General features: G+C 37.4%; 1 protein-coding gene across 4 annotated transcripts in view; it reads right to left on the bottom strand.

Annotated features, from left to right (window-relative positions):
* The window catches only part of LOC132119388 (neuroligin-1-like), a 320,010-nt gene that overhangs the window by 145,940 nt on the left and 150,890 nt on the right, over positions 1-23,180 (bottom strand). For all 4 annotated transcript variants that reach the window (XM_059529287.1, XM_059529289.1, XM_059529290.1 and 1 more), the window contains one exon: positions 18,266-18,418. In XM_059529287.1, the coding sequence (XP_059385270.1) occupies positions 18,266-18,418 (153 nt within the window). The remainder of the gene's footprint in view (positions 1-18,265; positions 18,419-23,180) is intronic.

The raw sequence follows: 23,180 nt of genomic DNA, 5'->3' as shown, positions 1-23,180 counted from the left end.
TGCATTTATGACAAAGAACTGCACCGATGCAGATGTAATATCATAGCATTAGCAATCTATCAATAAATGCACGCACACACGACACACACCTTGTGCTCTCTGATGTTCGCTCTGCTCGGCGCCCCTGCAGATTGAAAAATGCGCTAAATCCAAGCAGACTCAGATAAGGGGATGAGCCAAAACTTGACGCAGCTTGCCGCCATTTCAAATGAGTTTTTTTAAAGGGGACTGAAGCGATCAAAAATGTAATAATCAAATATTTTTTTAGGGGGGCTGGGCAGAAGCTGGGCTGAAGCCCCCCTAAAAAGGGCCTAGTGACGCCCCTGATGGGGTGTATATAAAATAATAATAATAATAATAATAATTCGCTTATTTCAGGAATAGGATTCACCTGACCTCAATGATTATATCAGTTATATACGGTTACACTGAGTAACCTGTCTTGGGGCACCACTGTCAGAGAGAGAAAAAGAAGGCATAAAAAATTGGGGAAAAAAGACATATAAGCAGGGCCGTCGCTACTGGGGTGAAAGGTGGTGACAATTAAAGGGGCCCACGGCTGAGGGGGGGCCCCCAACGATCTCAACCGCCTGGGTGAGGCCAGCCTAAAAAGACGCTCAGGACAGTTGACGGCCACTGCTGCGCGTCGTCACGAAAGCTTATCTTTTTCACGTGTTTTTAAGCCTTACCGCTCATCGATTTAAACATTAAAGCATCCAAACACAAGATGCGCAAAAGCTTAACAGTGTAGCCAGTTACTCGCGCGCTGTGTTCGGTGTGCATGAGAGAGAGAGCCGCGTATCACGGACAGCGACACTGAACCAAGCTCTCTTCTGCGAAGTTCTCCTCGAAGTCCCTCCTGCACCTGAATGAACAAATACAAATCGCAGTTTGAACAAACAAAAAGATGGGAAAGAGCCCAATTCAGTACCGCGGTGTTCTGGTGTTCAGGGCTCAAGCAGAGAAAGGTGTCTCAAAATGCTTGAACACCGAGTTTGCTTCATTTTGCTCTTGTGCCGACAAATACATACAAAATATGTCAAAATACCCGCCTTTGAAAGTATGCTCGAAAAAACTGTCAGTTATTTCTTAAGTGAAAGTAAACAGTTGAGGAAAAAATTTTTTTGGATGCGTTCATCATCTCTTAAAGTGACCGCGCCTAATTTAGCTACTGGCTGCTGTAATGTTAATACAAGAAAATGAAAGAAAACCACTCACTGCTCTTGACTGAATTATGCTGTAGTTTTATCAAGAATTTATGCAGTCAAACCAAAATATATATGGGGCCCTGCATATAAGCACAAACCCCATAATCTTTAAGCACTGCTGTCGCTATCACACTGAACAGGGAAAAGAATAGCCAACACATAACTATTTGGGGGGGGGCACTTTATTTTGATAAGAGCCACCCCACTGTGTAATCATAATGGGAAAATAATTAGCACGCATAATTACGCTAAGTAATGGGAAATGCCAAGCACTCAGCTTGTACTGTGGTGGATGTGAGCAGCACTGGTTAACATTTTTTATGAGCGCACTGATTGATATAAAAAAAGTCACATGGTCACATGACAAACAATATAACACACAGTGAAGTCACATTTACTGTTATTCTGTGAATTTTCACATTAAAAATAAAATTTCAATAGGAATCCACATGGTTGGAAATTTAGCATGAGAGCGAAAGATTTCCCTACACAGATTTCGCAAAAGGTTCAAGTTGTTCACATGAATTGGCCTTGTTGACCGAAAGAAAGTTTTTTTGGTTCGAAAGTGATTTGTTTGTGAGCTGTGCTTCATACACTGCTAAATTAATGCCAACAGACAACAGAACTTTTTTTTTTCCAGCAAAATTTTACTGATGTGGCTACACATTTAGGCAGCTAACTGTCTAGCATCCTATTTTAAACTGGCTTCAGCCAGTTGCTTGGTTCTGCCAGTCAAATTATAAAAATGTTGTTAATGTTACACTACGTTCAGGCTAATATGTGTTAACTGTCCAATATCATAACTGTAACTGGTTTTAGCCTTACTAATCTTAATAAAAAAAAACAGTGACTTCTGTATTAGCTATGTTTCACACACTATTGAGAATAAACAATGGACATGTCTTGCCTGTGATAGTTTTATTGAAATTTCACTAATATTGCCACACTGGTTGCAGCCTTACTAACCTAAAAAAGCTCTGAACTTTGCTTGGTTTGCTAATGGGACCACACACTTAGGCTAATGTGCTGCTAACTGTCTAGCATTCTAATTTAAACTGGTTTCAACATGAAACTTCACACATCGTTATACTATTGTCAACAGACAATTGGCCTTTTTTGCTAATGTGACCATGCCTTTATGCTAACACACCGCTAACTGTCTAGCACCCTAATTTAAACTTTAAACTGGTTTCAATCTTTCTAATCCAAAAAATAAAAATAAAATAATAATAATAATAATAATAATAAAAAGCTCAGAAAGCTGTTTGGTTGCTTCACACATTTCAAAACTATTGACAATGGACCTCTTTTTCCTGCAAAATTATCAAACGTTTGCTAATGTGACTGCTCGTTTACAGTAGGCTAATGCCCGCTAACTTTCTAGTGTCTTAATTTAAATTGGTTTCAGCCTAACTAATAAAAAAATATAGAAATATAAAAAACAAAGAAATGTGCTTGGTTTCAAAGTGACTTGTCTGTAAGCTGTGCTTCACACGTGGCTAAACTATTGACAATAAACAACAGTTATTAAAAGTTTCGCTACTGTTACTTCAAATTCCAAAGAAAAAAAAGAAAAGCTCTTCAAAGTTTTCACAGTAAAACAAAGGCTGAGTAATACCATTGGGAATAAGCCTATAAAACAAATCTAAGATGTAAAAATCATGCTGAGCAAGTGAAGCTTAAAGTTTTTGTTCAGCTATGACTGCCATCTGTTCGCTCAAACCATTGCGCAAGTACTGTAATTGAAAATAAACATTCATGAAGCTGACAATGGTATTTTGCTGAAGTTGTCTTCTCAAGAGGATGATCTACTCTTTGTCTCACTCCAATGAAGTCACTTATGGATGAGACGGGTGGAATCATCCATCAAGTGGATCACAGCATTGCACTGCAAACCTGAGATTGTTACATTTATATTGATTTACCCTGAAAAGGTCCTCAGATAATTGCAAGAACAATCTCTTCAAGTCAAGTTCAGTTTGTACTGTCCCTCCCCTCGCCTCCAGTCCTCCACGGGGGCGGCCGAGTCTGACAGACTCTAATGTGCTCACTGGCGTTCTCTGCTTAATGGTAGACCAGTAATGACGAAGAGAGGAAGACTAGACAGACATACACAAATGCACACTAAACGATCTCTTAGAAAGCCGACATCATGGTGTGAGAGACAGAAAAGTGTATTTTTCGATAATCAGAATGTCTAAGCTGCAGTTTAATAAGTTTATAACTTAAAATATATATATATATATATATATATATATATATATATATATATATATATATACAGATGTGCAATCATATACAGTACATGTCTTTCAAATGCATTTTTTAGTTTGTGGAATACAAAATAAGATATTCTGAAGGGCTTTGCACATGCAATGAATGTCAATGTCAATGGGGAACCCTTTGACTTTCACTTTGTGGATACAGTTGAAAACATTTTTAATTTATTTATTTATTATAAATAGTACAAAATTAAGCTATACAGAAGTAAATAATGACAGAATTTTGAATGATCTTTTTTAACTAATGTCTTTTAAATGACAAAATTATGGCTGCACAAATAATCAACATAAAACCACAATCACGATATTGCTTAGTGTGATTATCAAAATGCAAAGACTGTGATTTAATTCCCCACAAACAAAGCAAAGGAACCTAAAGCTTAAAACACACACACCACTGCTAGCTTAGCAAAGTGTTAATTGATTTTTGAGCAGGCGTTGGCGAAAAGGAAATCTGCCATGACAACAGCCCCAACAACGAAAGTCATGGCTTAGAAAATTGCAAGTTTCACAGTAGCAAGGGTGAAACTGTTAAAGGCAACATCATGCTGAAGACCGGAGAGGTGGTTTCCCTCAAGACCGCAGCACATCAAAATGAAACAAGAGATATTCTTTACACAAAGTCTGTAAAAGAGATCCATATTTATGTTACCCCTTAATGCGAAAGAGAGCTCTGGGAGTAACACCACAGGGACCTCCGTCTGAATATAATGATCCACTCATCCCACAGCAGACAGCTAAACCCACTTGGGTGTAAAGTAAATTAAAAGAGCAATGTTGGCTGTACTTGCAGGGGATTATGGGGCGGCCGGCACCGCCTCGGTGGCTCATCTCCACTGGACTCCCTAATACAGCGGACTGTTTACTCAAGCTTTGGAGTTATTCCCCTGGAATAAAGCCCTAGTGCCCACCTTGTCAATCACCTAGCACCTGCTTCAGCCCATTTGCAGCACCAAATGGTCACAGTAAATCTCTTTTTGGCTGGCAAGGGCACTGGACCCGCTGGCCTGACAGAGGAGAGGGAGATGATCCTCGCTCTTCCGGCTTCCCTATGTCTGGAGTCGGCATGCAAACACTAGAGAGTATTTGGTAGCAAATATCAAGACTTAATCTGCGGCCATGAAAATTCAAGACACATTGTGTTAATATATGTGTGTTAATTTCAGCATTTGTGTTCTCTGCTGCTTGTGTTTGATTTGAGACACAACATGACAGCAGGTGTGTGCGCGCATGCATTCGTGCATGACTTATTCAGCAGTGGGTGATTAATGGCCACTTTGGTAGGCTCTCTGTTAATACGGTAGGAGGTATGTAAATCGGATGTACCTGTTAATATTAGTTTTGACCAATGATTCCTCCTGTTATTCAAGCTCAAAAGAGGCCTAATGAGGGTGACGTTCTTATTATTAATGAAGAAATACAATGTTTATCATGCGCCGTATTGCTAGCAAATTAATGGGTGTGAAATTTGATCTATTCCAGTGTAATTGAGGCACATTTATCTTTGGATTAGATTCTTAGAGATGGAATGAAGGGCTTGGGAAAAGAGACGCTGAGACCTTGATTAGTCTCGCTGCCTCTAATTCACCTTTCATTCATTACAACTCTATCCATCATGCTTAAAGCCATCAGCCTTCAAAATCCAACCCGTGAAAAGGAATCACAAACTTGTCACACCTTTCCTGCCCCTAATTTGTCATCAAGCGCAAATGTAGAAATGGACAAGCAGCTTAAAAAAAAGGGGGATATATGTGGAGATTTTAATGTGCAGAAATTATTGCATCTATTAATTCTTTTTTTACTGAATGGGCCTACTAAATAAGATCAATGATTTAGCAAAATGCAAATTGCAATTATTCAACATTTTTAATACTTAAAATATTTAAATGTTGTACTATTTTGTCTAAATAAATGAGAAATGAAATACAAAAAATAAGGGGAAAACTGTTGTTTTAAATGCTATTAATGAGTTTAGAAAACTCAACATTAATGCACAATATGAAAAGTGGAAAAATCTATTTTAAGACTATTAATGATGTTAATTACTTAATGAGCATTAAATTATGGCAAAGGTAATCTAAATGTAAAAATAGGGGGGATGACTATGCACAATTTAAAAAATGGAGGGGAAAGAAACTCTTAACGTCATAGAATAACATTTCCAGGAACTGGAAAAACAAAACTCTTAATACTGGCTAATATATTCTATTCAAAAATATATCCTCTTAAAATATTGTGCATCCATTCCTCTATTTGCTACCATTATGAAAGATGTAAAGCTTTTCAGTTTGCCTCATTGGATTCCACACTATGAAAATCTATCACAGATATAGATATTTTCATAATCATATATTCAAGTGGTCTGTAACATATGACCAATTTACACTTGCTTTTTTTATTTATGTAAAAACACATCGCCCCTCTCTTCCCGAACAGGGATCTTCATCACCTGTTCCAGGATGCTAATAAAAACTTTAAATCGGTAGATTTGGCACCGTGGTACAATTCTGTCTCAGTGACAAGGGTATGAAATTGAAACCCGGTCATCTGTTTAAATATCCCAGTTATTGTCAGCTGCTAATGAAAACAATCTTTCATAGTTAAATTTGTGTGGAGAAATTACATTAAAAAACACATAAACCAAGAGGGCCTGACTGATGAAATGCACAAGATAGAGGAGAGGCAAGGAGAATGCTCCACAAAGTTCACTGCATTGCTGCCCACCATTTCCCAGTGTTATTGCTTCTCAGAATCAGACAGAGTTTGATTTCTTCCCTCTACGAAAAAGCTAGAGTTGTTCTGCTTGCCTTCCCTCTGATGAATTCTGTTAATGACAATGAATTGTGGAAGCATATCTATGCCAAAACAACTCTTGCTTCATTGGTTATACTCCTCAGTTCAGTAAATTTGTTAGAAGGTAATATGCATAAAAAAATGAAAAAGACCCTCAAGCTTGCATAAAAAACATCTCGGAATGATATACACAAAAAATAATTTATAAATAATTTGGTGATGTGATTGTGCCTACTGAATAGAGTCTATTTAGCTGAAAATTACATTAATAAGGGAACAAAAGCTTTATGATTCAATCTTAATGCCTTGCATTTACATAACAAAGATCCCTGGGAACTTCATGCACAGGTAACTGTTTAGATTTAAACCCTCACAATGTTTCCATGTTGAAATGCGATCAGTCCCCGTTCGGCTATGCAATGTTTTCACCACAGAGCTGATGTTTGAAGCCAGTTTTGCACGGAGATAGACACAACTGTAAATCAGTACTTGCATCCAATTCGGAATAGGGCAGAGCAAAAGAAAATAGAACTATATAAATAATAATAATAATAATAATATTATTATATACATATATATATAAAGGTTTTTTCACTTTTGATAATTTAATGCATTCTTGCAAAATAAAAGTATATTTCTTAAAAATATGTACTGAAAAACTTTTAAATGGCAGTGTATGTCTGTAAGATTTTTTTTTTCTTTTTTAAGTGTCCATTTTTTCAATCAATATTAAATGCACAATAATATCTTACCCAAAACATCTTACCCCGAAAAGCACAATTTCACTGTGATGTTAACGGAATAAAAAGACATATAGTAAATCATTTTGGTAAACTATGAATACGTGAACATCTTTTAAAGTATAAAAATCGATTACCTTGAAGATTTTCAGCAGTGGGTATGCTTCACAAGGTTTAAATACAGGCATGTTGGAAAGATGCACATAAGTGGATTACCAAAAATTAATAAAATGTGCTTTGAGTTGCTTGTTAAGCATGAAACATAGATAATGTCCCACCCCTACATTGGCTCCTCAAGTCAGGACAGCAGCCAGTCACTGGGAATGAATTTGAGCTTGTCAAAAAATGTAGGTTCTGTTTTGCTCACATTGGCTGAATTTCAGTTTACGCTCCATCTCGGAAAACCGCTATTTATGTGTCAACAATCAAAGCAGAATGCAAAAACAGAAAAACACTGATGGGTGACAAATTACAAAGTAAGTTCTTTTCAAATGTTTAGCACTGCATAAACACAATGCAATATGACTGTTTCAAGCACTGGCACATGAAAATAATCAAGGATATGTCAGCGTGAGCCTAAGGGTTGTCACGGCAAATTGTCTCCACGCACAAAAGACATCACTGATGCCATCTCTGACATCAACATTGTGCATTGGCAAGAAAATAATATGTTTGACAAATAAAATTATGACTGGCAGATAACTAACCGGCTCTTGGCTGTGGGCAGGAAGAAATATCCGTTCTGTCTTGTCAAGTATTAACCTCAAAAAAGACACAGTATGTCCTAACAGCAGCATTTTACTCATGTTTATTGCAGATTGGTAGATGACTGACAGAATGATTGACATAAAGCAATGCTGGATCAGGAGTACAGCAGGACACTGATGTCAAAATCATTGTGATCCTGCACTGGCACAAAATAACAATCTAAATTGTGAGAAATGATGATTGCCAATTTCTGAAAAGACTGCCAGAACAAAGCATGTACAATAAAGAGATGCTTCCGTGCGATAAAAAGAGGCAAGCTGCTGAAGCGAGCGAGTTCTCTACCCTCTATATGCTAAAGAAATGCACACAAGGATCGTGGGAAATCTATGGAGAGCTTTAACATCTGTCCACTGGCCAGGGCTGATGTCCTGCCAGCCAACAGCTTCTTTACCCTCTGCACGAGAAACGTTTGCCACAAACAATCCCACGAGGAGCCTCCGGAGAGTCGAAGCTCTCAGATGCCAGTGTCCTTGAGAAATCCTCCATCCATTCTCCATGTAAGTGACACAGAGGAGACTTAATAGTCACTACTAGACGTATAAATATGCATTGTTATGTATTGATAATAATTAAAATAGTTAAATCTTCAATGATCCTACAGAAGAAATTATAATATGCTGAGTTGCTATATTATAAAGTATAAATTATTAAACATTATAAATATTGTTACTGCCATTTGATAATTTAATGTATTCTAACAAAATAAAAGTATTCAGTTATTTTAAAGAAAAAAAAAAGAAAAGAATAGGTCATGGACAAAAATATTGGCACCCCTGCATTTTGTCAGGTAACGCACTACTTCTCCAAGAAAATCATTGCAATTATAAATGATTTGGTATTCTAATATTTATTTTGTTTGTATTGGAACAACACACACAAAAAAAAAAAAAAAAAAAAAAAAAAAAAACCATAACAAAAAGCCAAATCTATCGTTAGTGCTAGCTTTCTACCAGCTTCAACTCAGACAGCATCAATGGTTAGTCAGAATCAATGGGGCTATTCATTCAAACACAAACACTCAAATGTGCAATACTGTACATTTTCGATTTAATTTTAGAGTTGATTTTGTTCTGACTGCTATTTATAAGATCATAAGGTTTGCAACTGTCAAACGAGATGCTCAGAGATTTCTGCTATCTTTTTACATCCCGTGTATTCAGCTAAAAATATGTTAGATGTAAAGATTACTATCTGTAAATATAAAATATTAAAATACGTTGTGAAAATGCTGATGGAACAAACTAATGTACAGTATGTGCAGAATTAAGAACCTGTTTATGAAGATCCATTGATTTCTCACAAGGCAAATGTATTTGTCATTGGTCCGATTGGGGCACTGCTGTTGTCAAAAATGTTTATCAGTTGCACGTTTCTAAGCCTTGCCAACTTAAACATGCAAGCGATTTTAAAGGATTCAAGCACAAGACGCGAAAGACAACACCATACTCGCTCTGTTTTCTGTGTGCACTGTATTTTTAGCAGTTACTGACATACAGGTGGGCAGCATTGTTTATCACTGCCCAAAATGTATTTTCTAGAGGCATTGCAACAAACTGCACCACTAGATAATCTGCCTCCATTAAGCACTTTCTTAATTTTTTATAAACTCTGTGTTCCTTGAAGATTTATAGAAAAAAAACTAAGAGTGGGTCGAAGCAAAATATGTTGGGCGGTAGCTTGTGGAGGGTATAAACTAATATAAACATACACATATGCAGCTCAATTCTGCGGTAGAACGCTCTGGACAGCCAGTAGCAACTGCCATATCCAATGTCAGCAGTCTTTAAAGGGGACAGTTACTATATAAACAAGAATATGACTCTCAAATGAGCTATAAAATACACTTCACATCACTTCTCCTCCTGACCCAGCGTGGGCACTTATGGGCCTGTAAGGCCAGTATCTGTAAATCCCCTTCTTGGTAGAAACCTGAAAATCTGTTCCATGGCTTTGCACGCTGTGCAACAGACTTGCACGGCTGCAGAATGAAGATGGATGTTGATTTCCCTGCACCTCAGCGACACGTTCCTGTGCGGATACAGGAAAGAGAATGAGTAATAATCGTAGAGATTAATATCAATGATCCAGCATTTCTTTCTTTGATGATTCTAGTAATTAGAACCAGCAGGGCAGAATGTAAAACAGCTGTAGCTTCTAAAACACCTGCGTCACCAGTTTTGACGTTTGTATATAGAACTTTAAGCATACCATTTAGTTTTTAACTCCTTTCTGTGCTTTTTTATTCATTCTTAACTCCCACCCCACAGCTCTCCTGTCATAATCCTCCATAGTGCATTTTTTCCCTAGCAGGGCTGACTAATAATCACTGTGCCGAAAGGGGAAAAGAGATTGACCTTCAAAGGGATTTCTGGATTTTCTGAGGTAATAGACAATGCCAGATGCCTTTACTAAAATAACACGTTACTCAAGGACAGCAGTCAAAATATTTGTAATAGAGAGCGAAGCGAGCACAGGGACTCAAGGGCAATAATAATGCTGGGTCATCGGATTCACAGCACACTGCAGACATTATCTGCATGTCGGGTGAAGGGTGAACGCTTCATGATTTACTGATGACAGGCTTAGCTGATGTAGGGAACCATCCCTGCATGTTTTAAGCCAGCAGTGTAACACAGATCTCAAGGCCCACCCATTAGCAATGACATCATGTACAGTACTGGAGTTTGTATTGGGGCAAAATTGTACTGTTGATGCAAACAGACAATGATGATATTGTGGGCAATTTAGCTCTCTCTTCAATACTTTTATCTTTATTTAGGTCAATGGCACAATGCTTTTTTATATATAAAATAATAATAATAATAGTCTTGTGAAGTTAACGTTTTTGTTGTCAATAATAAATATTGGTTTTATAAAATTTATGAACAAATAATATATTTTGGGTTTAAGCCATTTAATAAACAAATATAAAATAATAATAATAATTAGAATTGTAAATAATAAATATTATTTATTATATTATCTGTTCATATATTCTTATATTATTTGTTATTATATATGCCAAATAATTTAAGTAATTTAATAAAAATAAATAAATACATAAAGATATTAATAAAAATAATAAATCCCTGTAAACTATTCATGAAAGACAGACAGACAGACAGACAGACAGACAGACAGACAGATAGATAGATAGATAGATAGATAGATAGATAGATAGATAGATGCACTTCATGACATTTTAAAGCAATTAAATTTAAATTCATTAAATGTAGCTCTGTTGTAAAAACTTTCCTTGCTTTGATGCAGCTTCTACAGTATGTGAAGAAAAAAGTGTTCTAGATAAACTAACCATAATATAATTGGCTCACAACATCGTAAGTGGGCCCAGAGCACCATGGAGGTGGTGGGGGTGTTCTGAACACCAGCGGGTACAATATACAACTTCATAAGACTTCAGAATTGGAGCCTTCAAACACACAAAAAGCAGGTAGCTCAGAAACCAGGGGAGTAAATAAGATTTTGTTGAGGCCAAATAGAATAAATGGAATTACAAGAGCCAAGAAGCTTGGGGCTGGTGACTAGAGATATAAATCTTTATCTGTTCGGGCTATAGGCTAACTGCAGATTAACTGCATTTGAGGGAAATTTACAGCTGTGGATCTCCTCAGCAACAAAATCATAAATGAATCTCAGTGAAGGATTGAGGCAAGTTACAAGGACAAGGATGAATTACTTCAAGGTTCTGTAGTATGTGGTGATCTTAATCCTGATAATCAACCATGTTTCAGTCCACGCAAGCTCCATAAACAGACAAGATGGAAAGACCATCAAAACTCAATGTATTTCAAAATTGCAGAGGGATCATTCAGAGTCCCGTTTACAATCTCGACTTGAGACGTACCGGCCGTACACTCTGGCCCTAGATCTACGCACAGACCTTTGTAAGTATAAAACCTAATTTCACTTATCTCTTACTTCCAGAGTACATAGGACACAAAATATCAAAACCCAAAGATAGCCACAACCCAGACTGCTCCCCACAAATGTGCCTTGTCCTGTCTTGCCCTTACTGATAAAAGTGCATCTGAAAATGCTGACAGAAAATCTGGGAAAAAAAGTTATTTTCCAATGGCGTCCCCTGTTCTGACCTCTAAGATGCATTTAAAGACGGCTCAATCAGTATGCATGGCCACATCTCCGAGAAATATCGCCTGCAAGACAGCAGGACTTACGGCAACATCCAAAAGTATACTATTGCTGTAGAGGGTTAGTTCATTCAGCCATCATTTACTCATTCTTCTGTCATTCCAAACCCAAAAGAACATATTTAGAATCATTTAACAGGTTTTTTTTTTTTTGTCCAATGAAAGTCAACAGGATTTAAAACAACTGGACACTGGTGCCCACTGACCTCCTCAGTCCATTTCTCAAAAATGTTCCAGAGATGAAAGAAGGCAAACTACTCTGTTGGTTGAACTATTCAACAGATTTTGTCCAATGGAAGTCAATAGGGTCCAAAACATTTAGACATTAGTGCCTATTGATTTCCACTGTGCATTTCTTAAAATATTTACTTTTATGTTCTGCAGAAGAAAGAAGGTGAATTATTATATCATTTCAACATAAATTTGCCAAAACAGTTACATGTATTGTAGAAAGGGAAAGCATTTCTATGGAATCTTCATGGGAATTGTAATGGAATGTAATGCATGGGGGGTAAAACTCCAAGCACCAAACCAAAGATGGTTTACATGCAATCCATCCTGGCTCAGAGGGTTCCCTGGCTTTGGTCCTACAGCGTAGTTTATTTCTGAGGTGTTAAACATGTCCATCTGTTTTTCCCAGGAAGAAGCTACAGCACCGCGTGAATCCAGGGGAGCACCTTGATCATTCGCAGTGGCAGTTGGTCCCAGTTGAAAAGCCCAGAAGCGGACCTGGCTAATCTCTGACTCCATGGCAGAGATGGATGGAGGCACAAGGACACATCCATCTGCTGTTACCCTCTTGCTTAACAGTGTGGCTGGAAATGAGGGTGGTCATGCTGACAACGAGTCAAAGACATGAGAGAGGACTCCTACATGCTCTGGGCCGTGAATTGCAACTGGGTTTGAGTTTGATTTCTCTCCCTGATACAGTAAATAAAACCTTGAAGGTACCGGCAGTTATTTCATCCTCAAAAATCAGATCACTTTCTTCCCCAAACTACTCTAAGGTTAGCCTGCTCCATCTTACAATTCCATTCACTACCATTGAAAAATTTGCGGTAAGGGAGACCCCCCCAAAATAAATTAATATTATGTATTAAATTGATCAAAAGTTACAGTGAAGGTAAGTACAATCTTACAAAAGATTTCTGTCACTTTCCATTCATTAAAGAATTCTAAGAAAAGAAAAAAAATATCCCAAAAATATTAGGCAGCACAACTGTTTTCAACATTGATAATAAGAAATGTTTCTTAAGAATCAAATCAGAACATTAAAATGAATTTTGAAGAATCATGTGACACTGAAGACTGGAGAAATAGTAGCTGAAAATTAGTATATAAAAATAAATTTAGAGCAGCAAGTCATTTATTTCATTTTTTAATTCGTTATTATTATTATTATTATTATTATTAATCCCAAAGAAAGTTGAATTCAAATGACAGGATGAGAAATTCAACACAAGGTATGCATTCTGGGAAGTTAAGTCGTAAATTAAATTTACTCTGGTCCAAAAAAAAAAAAAAGTTATTTTATTAATTTTGAACCTGCAAACTTTAAGGCTTTTTAACATCATTTCCCAAACTTTTGAACATAGCTTTATAATGTTAACATTTAAAGTTAGTCTTGCTATTCAAGTTAAAATCAGCAATTATGAATTTTATTTTAGTTTAATTTAAATTCCTTGTATTTAAATATAACTTACAATTTTTCATTCTGTTTGCTACCTCAAATTTAATTCAGGAATTGGAATAATTAAAATGATTCCATTTGGAATTTTAATTTTAATTCTGAATGGCACACACCCATCGAAAGAATCTATGATTTTGATATCCCTGGTAAAACGTGTGATTTTCTGGTGCTCATCTAAGTTCAAAAACAAACAGAAATCTGCCGTCAAAAAGACTCTCATCAGCACAAAAACTTCTAGTGTGAATTCAGCCCTTTCCCTTCTCAAGATCCCTAAGGATTATGATACTCCACAGAGAGAAAAGTGTCATCACAATCTCATTAACTCATGCTTTAAGTCCAGGAATGCATGAAATCACGAAGTCAAACTTCCACTGTGGATTTAACAGCACACCAGATTTGACTACTTATTAATATCTACATTGAGTGTAGCCTGGGGCAATCCACATGTCAGTGGAACCAGGCCAAATCCAGGAATGAGAAAGCAAAAGGAAGTGAGAGAGACTTTGGAGAAGAGGAGGAGCCATGAGTGAGTGGGCCCAGATGGACATCTGCTGCACTCTTGCAGGCTGAACTAATCCCTTCGGTTAGCAGTACTCACAGGGTAAAGCCTCTCTGATGGCAGATGTCCTCTGTCGCTTGACTTTTTGCCATCTACCAATGCATCCACCAGTCTACACAAATGAGACCCATTACTTAGACTAAGGCACATGCACATACATACACTACTACATCTACTGGGTAGTACCAGTAAATCTGTAGGGTAGCACGAAAGCTAGGTCAAGACCATAGGTTGCAGTAGCATGTTAGAGAAAACACACATCATGTTGCCTACTGTTTAAGTCTGAACTTTACAAAAAGGCAGAAAAGCTGTATTTTCAGCAGCCATTACTCCATTATCTTCAGTGTCACATTTGTAGGCTGATTTGGTGCTCAAGATCATTTTTTGTGTAATATTTTATATTTTAATGTTTCTATTGTCTTTATTTGTAAGTCACTTTGGATAAAAGCGCCTGCTAAATGATTAAATTATTAAATATGTGTGTGTATGTGTGTGTGTGTGTGTGTGTGTGTGTGTGTGTGTGTTTGGATATAATAATACTTGAAATGCTAAAACTTTATATATTAAAATAAACAGGAAACAGGATAGCATTTTGCATGTTAAACATTTCACATTCCATGTTACTTAATTAATATTGAATTTTAAATATACATTTAATGTTATTTTAATTAAATTCATTTCATTTTTGTTTATTTATTTTGTATTACTATTATTATGAAAAGATGTCCACAATAATTAATAGATACACACATAATTTTTTATGTCTTTCAAGGGATTCCAGGTGGCTGTAGTTTCCTAGATCAAAAGTATGAGTAAACTGAACAGCCAACTCAACACAAGACAGCTGAGATCATGCACAGCTGTTAATGCTTGTTAAGATTAGTAAACACCCTCCAATAAAGCATCTCCCAAGACACACTGCTTCCTGAATAGGGTCAGACATTATACATGCTTCTTTAAAGACCTTACACTTAAGCAAGCATATGACTGAGGGGAACAAGAGAGAGAGAGATAAGGTGATAAAGGATGCAGCACTGGAGTAAAAAAAGTGGAGAGAAAGCGAGAGCGAGGTGGAGGTTGGAGAAAGCAAAAGACTAATGAAACTGAAACATCAGGGGTATTTGTTTCAAGGGAGAAGAAAATTAATAAGCATGAAAAATAATAATCCTCAACACTGGGCCACTTGGAATGAGTAAAGCAAAACAGCAAACCAATTATTGCAAGGTGAGAAATGTAGTGAAGTCTTGACAAAGAAGTAAACAATCGAACTAACTGGCATGCGAACATACACATTTCTGCTGCTGATTACATCTGTTTTACACCAGTGCAGCATCTAGCCAACCACTCACACTGACTAACAAGCACTGGTGACTCCAATCACAACCCATTTAGATCTAGTTAACAGTTCTACTGTTCTACCAGACTGGCAAGGACATGATTATTTTAAATAAACCAAAACCATCTTAAACCTGCTTAGGGTTTTAGCAGGGTTGTGGAAAACCATTTTTAATTTGGCAGATTGGTTTTTTTTTTTTTTTTTTGCTAGCTTAATTTATTAAAAGTCACATTTTACCTTTGCTCTGTGAAATTTCACAGGTGAAATCAAGTCATTTCAATAAGAATTCAGATTGTTAAAAAGCTAAACAGGCAAGTTGGTCATGCAAATGAACTACGTTCACCAACATATAACTGTATGGAGTGGAAGTAACTTAGGGTAACCAAACCATACATCCTCATTTTCCCAGACGTGTCCTGGCCAGGACTTCTAAATTGCCTAAAATGTCTGGGTTTTTGCTTGGTTTTCCTATTGACATGCTCTCTACAGTCCTACATTATGGCTACGGTACAGTATGTGTATTTGCATTGCTTTGACCGTTCTCTGTAGATCCAATCTTCTCACATGCCACAAAGCAACAAAAACAAAGCCAAAACCCGGACATTTGGGACATATAGTCACCCAAAGTTTGTGAGCTGTGAGCATATATTTTCAAACAACTGATAAATGGACAATGGACCATTTGTTTCTCGTCAAAACATTGCTAACGTAACCACACCTTAACTCTAGTTATCTATTCCGTATTGGTGTGGTGCTTTTTTAGGTTTAACACTTTGTACTACTGGCTAGATTTAAAGGATATTTGCTAAAGAGAATTGGGATATGATGGTGGTACTCGGTAAAACAGGCCCCTTATGCAAGCTGATTAGCTGTCGGAGAGCAGTTTTATTTAGGGGAGCATGACGAGAGCGACTCGCTCCATAAATCTACAACAGTTCTGATAATGACACTCAGACTGTGTGCAGTGCTATAATCCATTAGGCCCTCTCACCATTACAGCACCTTTCCCAGAGGCTGCTCCGGAGCTTAGGCGAACCCCACACAAGCCTGAGAAAAACATTGCAACAATAAATTAAGGGTTGAGGCATGTGGGCACATGCTTAAACCCCCTAATGGATCTGTGTGCCTTAGCAAAAAAAAAAAAGCTAATCATTAGCAGTGGATTTGTTATAAAAAGCTAAGGGCAACTAAGGGAAGATGGCTGGAAGCTGAATCATTAGTGAAGAAAGATCACATTGCACCTCATTTACCAACGGAGACTTATACTGTGATGATTCTGGTGCAAATAACTGAGGCTAATTTCAGAATTCATGCATTCATTCTTGAATTTTCATGAAGCTCAGGCTAACGACACACACTAACAGATGCCTCATGCAACCAGTATATTAGCATCTTCCAGCATCCCATTACTGGTCAAAATGGTGTCTTTTACTGTACAGATTTGAACACCAACATTAAACTGACAATAAAAACCCCCGTTAAGACTAGAAGCACCTGCTAATGTTTCTTTAACAAGCCTATTTGAACAAACACCCCACAAACTGGACAGGAGACGAGTTATAGTGAGCTATAACTCTTATTTCATTGACAAGTCATCTCTATGACAGACATTAATTGCGTAACTCTTTCATGCTATTACTACTGAAGATCAAATTGACCCTGCAAGACAAATCACAGTGACAATTTCCCCAATAATCAGCCAATAACCAACTTAAACACTAAGCTGGTATTTAAGATACTATGAAATTGATCAGACTGAAAATTTAAAATGACTGTTGACAGCACAGATGGGTTAAGTTCAGTGTCGCATTTCTAGCTAAGGGTTCTTTGCCATTGTATGAAGAGCAGACGTTAAGAAGATTAGGTAAAAAAAATACAGAAAATGAAATATTAGAAATAATTTGTCAGATCCCTTATTTCAGTTACTGTACATTCACTCAAGAGATGCATTTCTCCATAAGCTGTTAACGAAATAAAAGTTTCCATCAATTTAATCAGAAATAATATCACTGTCACTGAAGTTGAAGAAAACACTGACTGATTTATCATGAACATGATACGTATGTATAAGAACATCACATTCAAATAACGATGACACAATCTGAGAAAAGCAGCTGTTGCAATATACTTCATCAAAATAACACTTAACTTTCCTCTGGTGACAGATGCTTCATATCTAGACAACTGGAGTCTGGTAAACATCTTATCTTAGAGAAAATAAACAAATCCTATTAATCCAATGCCATTTGCTTGAGGCAATCTCCATCAAGTAAAAATATCCAGTTTAGGCTATATCCATGCATACGTTGCACTGAAAAATGATAACTGCCAGAGGTAGAGAAATAGCGATGAGGAAATAGTCAGAGAGACACACACACAGGCTAGAGGTTGTTGTTTTGTGATTGAAACTGGAAGGCCATAAAGCCTTGATAGTTCTGGAATTTACTAACGCCTTAAATCATTTACAACTACAGCAAACTTTTCTATAATACGTTTTCATCCTTGCGCACCACTGTGGAAAACATTGCCACTCCACCTGTTTTATGCTTATGAGCTTGAGGCTATTCACAGGCAACTAAATCATCTTTCACTGGAGGAAAATCGTACCTCAGTGGAGAGAAACAAAGGTAAAACAAGCCATTCAGAATTTATCGCATAGGACACTGACCGGGAACCGTGATGCATGTTGGGTAATGTTTAGCAAAAATTAAATTGCTTACCGAGCACACCAAGCCGATAGTTTACGGTTATGACGATGACGTTGCCGTAACTGGCCAAGATGCTTCCATCGAACATATTTGCTGTTCCTTCCATATATGATCCTCCGTGAATGAAAACCATCACCGGTTTGGGGCTCCCGCTTTCACGAATGTCTGGAAAAAGGAGGATAGAAATTATTAAATGACAAATCACTGTAGACAGCTGGAAATGCATTCAGAGCTGAGGGCACCCATTTTGCTCAAATTGGCCACATTGGCTTTATTTCTGAGACAAGATCAAGTTTTGGAAATGAGCTCATTAATTTCCTAGGCAATATGAATGTCATGTTCCTGGTAATCGGAAAAATTTCGGTTACTTTTTTTTACTTTTAATGATTTTTTATTTTTTTTAATGGGCCTGTCAGTAATAAAAAGTTGAATTAAAATGGGCATTCTATTTCTGATGTAATGCTTTGAATAAACTAAGGTTTTGAAACATGACTTAGAAACAAGTTGGCCAAACTTAAAATAAGGGGATCTCAAGTCTTCACCTCATCTTCTCAGATCCATTTTTCTTTTAGCAATGAAAATGGCACACTTTTTTATATTTCCATACATTGCTTAAGCAAAGTAATCCACTTTAGGAAAATGGTCTCTGTCCGAGAGGGAGGTACTTTCAAAATACAAATGTGATGCAGATGATAACTTTCGTCTTGGTTGAGGGAGAGTGCCATTTCATCATGGTTGCAAAGCCCTCACATAAATCTTGGTTATTTTATTGGCCGTGCAGGGACGTGCTTCAGGGATGTCTCGTAACAAGCTAAAAAAAAAAAAAAACTAATGAAAAAAACCAATCATCCTCTAAAACAATTTTCTTAAGGCCCCTAAACCAGACCTCCTCTTGCCAAATGTGCACACAATAGTTAATTTTTTTTAATCAGTTGACATCATTTTCATTTGTTTTCTCTTCTCATCTCAGTTAACTCATTTTTGAGGTTCCTTCCCGTTCGGTTTCATTTCCTCAATTTCAAATTACTCAATGCAAAACACACAATCGGTTTGTTTCTGTCAGGCAACGTAATGTCTCCTCGTCTTGTCTCGTCTCTTCTAGTCTCATGTTGTCTCACCTGGCCCCATCCTGTCCTATCGCTTCTGTTCTTCTCTTCCAGAATGCTTAAACTGAGATTTGCACACAATACAGTAGTTCTTCTTCATCAGTGTTAAATTTTGCCTTGTCCCTTTTTTGTCCTCTCACTTCGCCCTCTTATCGCTTTTGTTCTTCTCTTTTTAAATGTTTAAAGCAAGATTCTTGTCTCACCCATTTCTGTCCCGCTCATCTTCTTAAACTCTTGAAAATTGATTTAAAAAAAAGAAAAATGTGTTCATCAAGTAACGTAATGCCTCATGTTGTCTCATCTTGTGTCGTCCCTTTCTGCCCTGTCTAATCTCTTCTTCCCAAATGCTCAAAGTGAGATCCTCAGTGTTCTTCTGATTCAGGTGTCCAAATGTCTCCCTCATCTCTTTTATTTTCTCATTCAATCTCCTCTTTTCTCGTCTCACCTCCTCATCCCATCTCTTCTCCTCTTTGTCAGACATGTAATATCTGATCTTCTCTCTTTTGGTCTCAATTCAATCTTTTTCTGTCTTTTATTTTCTTCTCTTGCAATAAGTGTGAGATTTCCTGGAACATTCCATCCCTTTGGTCTTCCTCTTGCAAAATACAAGACTCAATGGATTCTTCTTTATCAGACCATATCTTCTTCATCTCCTCCCTTTTCATGTCTCACCACTTCCCTTCCCATCATTTCTTTTCCCGGCAGTGTTGTGGCTTTGTGTATGAAAAAGTGCTTCATTAAGCTTTAATCAGTCAAAAAAGATCTTAAGATTCATATAAAATCCAGTGGCTTTTTTTAAATTAAGCATAATTCGATTTTAATATCTTACAGTCATTTTGATGAATGAACTGATTGACCCATGAGCCCTAGAAGAATGTAAACTAGCCCAGTCTATCAGTGTCCAGAAGGAGGAAATGACAGGAAGTGATTCCTCAGAGACATGAATACTCCACTGATCCCTGTCATTTTCATTCAGACTGACAGAAATACTTTTCATCAGCAGGCCAGAGTTCATGTGTGCATGCACAAACCCGTCTGTTTGTAGTGTTCTAAGTTTTTTTTTTTATAAATGTCATATGTCAAATGGCAATGAGATATCCAGTATACCGTGGCCTTTTTCCAAAACGTTACTCCTGAATGAAGACATGACTGGAGATTTTCTTTAACTGATTAGATGTGACTATGTTGACTTAAAAATGCTAAGCTGTGTTTTGCAGAGACCTATGCATGCACCATGCTCTTTCAAGGGTTTAAGTAAGATAATTTTGAAAACATATTTTTATGTCCATACATTGAAAGTCAGTGGGGTCCAGTGTTATTTTGGAACCAACTGACTACCACTGAAAGGACAAAAACAGTTAAAATATTCTTCAGATGATCAAATCATGTACTCAAAAAAAAAAAAAAGTCACATGATTTTGGAGATTCTTTTTTACTAAATTCTTCAGATTTTTGACCACATACTTACATTGTCTCTTGGGCCTTTTGCCACAGATTACATGAAAAAGTCAATAAACGTTGTACCCTTCATACTAAAGCGCCAGATTAACGAACGTGTCAAAAGTGGCTATTGATTTTGGTGATAGTTTGCTTTAGTAAATCTCCAGCAAATAGTCATATCTGGAGAATCCCTTGCCATTTGGAGTTCTGTATGATTGATGATCTCGGTGTATGGCCCGTATGCAGCTTTTATATCAAAAACAAAAATGTAAACTAATTAGAATAGATATTAATATCTGTGAGTGGGCCACTGATGTGATCAAGCCAATTACTGGATCTATGAAATAAAATCAGAGGAGCTGGTTGGCGAGAACTGTCGCCGATGCCACGGCAGCTGGTATAAGCAGTGTGCAGTAATAAGGTAGCATTATGTCTACATAATTAATGTGCGCTCTGTGTCTCCTCTCAGCCCTATCAGCTGCAGCTGTCTAAGAGCCAAACGGCGGCCCTTTTCCACTTAGCAAAAAAAGCATGCATAGATAGGCCTCAGGAATTTGAATAAACGTGTTTACTTAAATGTTTAGCTCGTTGTTACACTAATGCACTCATGCATTGGAATAAAAAGTGTTTCTGAGGCACTTTCAAGCAAAACTTGATGAAAACTGATAATTTAGGTCAAGCTGTTTCTAGGTATGTCCTGTTTTAACTAAAGCCTGGTTCACACGGCAGGATAACTAGGCCGATTCACACCTTACGACAATCTTAAGGATGCTCCGATTATCGCAAAATAATCTGATCAAATATTCCTGCCGTGTGTGGTGTGTTAAGACTGCTCTCCTCTGCTCGGAAGGACGTCGGGACTGCTCCGATCTCAAATCGGGGATATCCAACATGTTGGATTTTTTTGGCCCGATTTCTTCTCGTGTGTGGTGTCCCCCGAGGACAAACGATCACGCAGCCTGTGGACTGTGGCGTGTAGCCAATCAGAAAGCGAGGTGACGAGGCGGCGAGGAAGTACCGGGAAACAAAATCAAAACAGCCGGCGGCATGGCGCACCAGAAAGTCCGGTGGACGTAGGAGATGGAGGACTTTGTCTCCACTTCTTTGACCATCGCCTTTTCTTGTTTTTCTTATGTTTTTTTTCGGTTACAAACAAAGCACAAACTATGGCCACTGCATCCTCTTCGTCCGCCATGATTGTTTACTTTGAAGTCACGTTTGATCTCGAGGGATTTTGCGAGATTTCCCGTCTGACCTGGGAATGCTTGGGAGTCAAATCGGTTCGTGTGTGATGTGTTGATTTTGCCGTGTGGCTGCACACCACACACTGTACGACCAAAACTGTTAGACCCGTAATTTTTTTATCGCCGTGTGTGGGGTCTCTCAGGTTTGGAAAATCGGCCGACAATTTTAAAATCGTCCCGTGTGAACCAGGCTTAACGTCTGATTCAGATTTTCAAAAAGCTAAGAGCTGATGTCAAGCACACTTTGTCAGTTTACATTGAGCTTGGAGTATTCTGACACACTGCATTTACATTTCTTTCAGTATATGTTATTTAAGTACACATCAGGAATGTACTTGGGGAGTAAATTAATGAAACTAGTGATGCCACTAATATTTTACTAACTAGCAAAGCCACGGCTACGTTTCGTGTTAACACTGGAAGTCAAAACAGTGTACAGTAGGTTTCTGGAAACAAGCTAGCATGATAACGACAAGTATTGTAGTAAACAAGCTAGCACTACTTTTAATAACACTGTGTTGCACGTGAAGCACATTCTTTTAAGCTCTTCTTTTATATCGTAGCATTTAAAAACAATTTCCTGGTTTAGATCATTAATAGCAAAACATGTAGCTAAACAATGTTGTTCATGACTTTTTTCAACTATTTCATGTTTAGTTTAATTTCATTTACAATAAATCTGTGCAATTATCTGTTCAGGTCCAAAGTTGTGACTTTATATGTTAATTCATTAATTAAAAAAATTAGCTTAAATGCAGTTAGCTACTTTCCATGATGATGTAACTCCATTGAGTAATGGTTTCACAATAGCCTCCCAACGCTGATGTACATACACCAAGGAAGGTTGAGGTTGACACAATGGGCCACATTGGGATTTATGGCAGATCTCTGACAAGAAAAAGTTGTAGCCTACCGTTGTTACAATTCAAAGAAACAGCTGATCACTGGAGACATCTTACTAGATCTGAAAAACCATGTAAACAGTCATTAGGAATCTCCTGGTTTTGGCAAGACTTTGCCATTGTAGGTTTGACATACACTTGATGGGCAGCTGTGAGTGTCCTGAAGGCCTCTGAAGATGCTGAAGTTTGTGGCCGATGCTGGCGATGAGCGTTTTCCCAGTAATGTATATCCTCA

Source organism: Carassius carassius, chromosome 38, assembly GCF_963082965.1.
Source record: "Carassius carassius chromosome 38, fCarCar2.1, whole genome shotgun sequence".
Classification (NCBI taxonomy): domain Eukaryota; kingdom Metazoa; phylum Chordata; class Actinopteri; order Cypriniformes; family Cyprinidae; genus Carassius; species Carassius carassius.
This window is presented reverse-complemented; position numbering and strand designations above follow the sequence as displayed.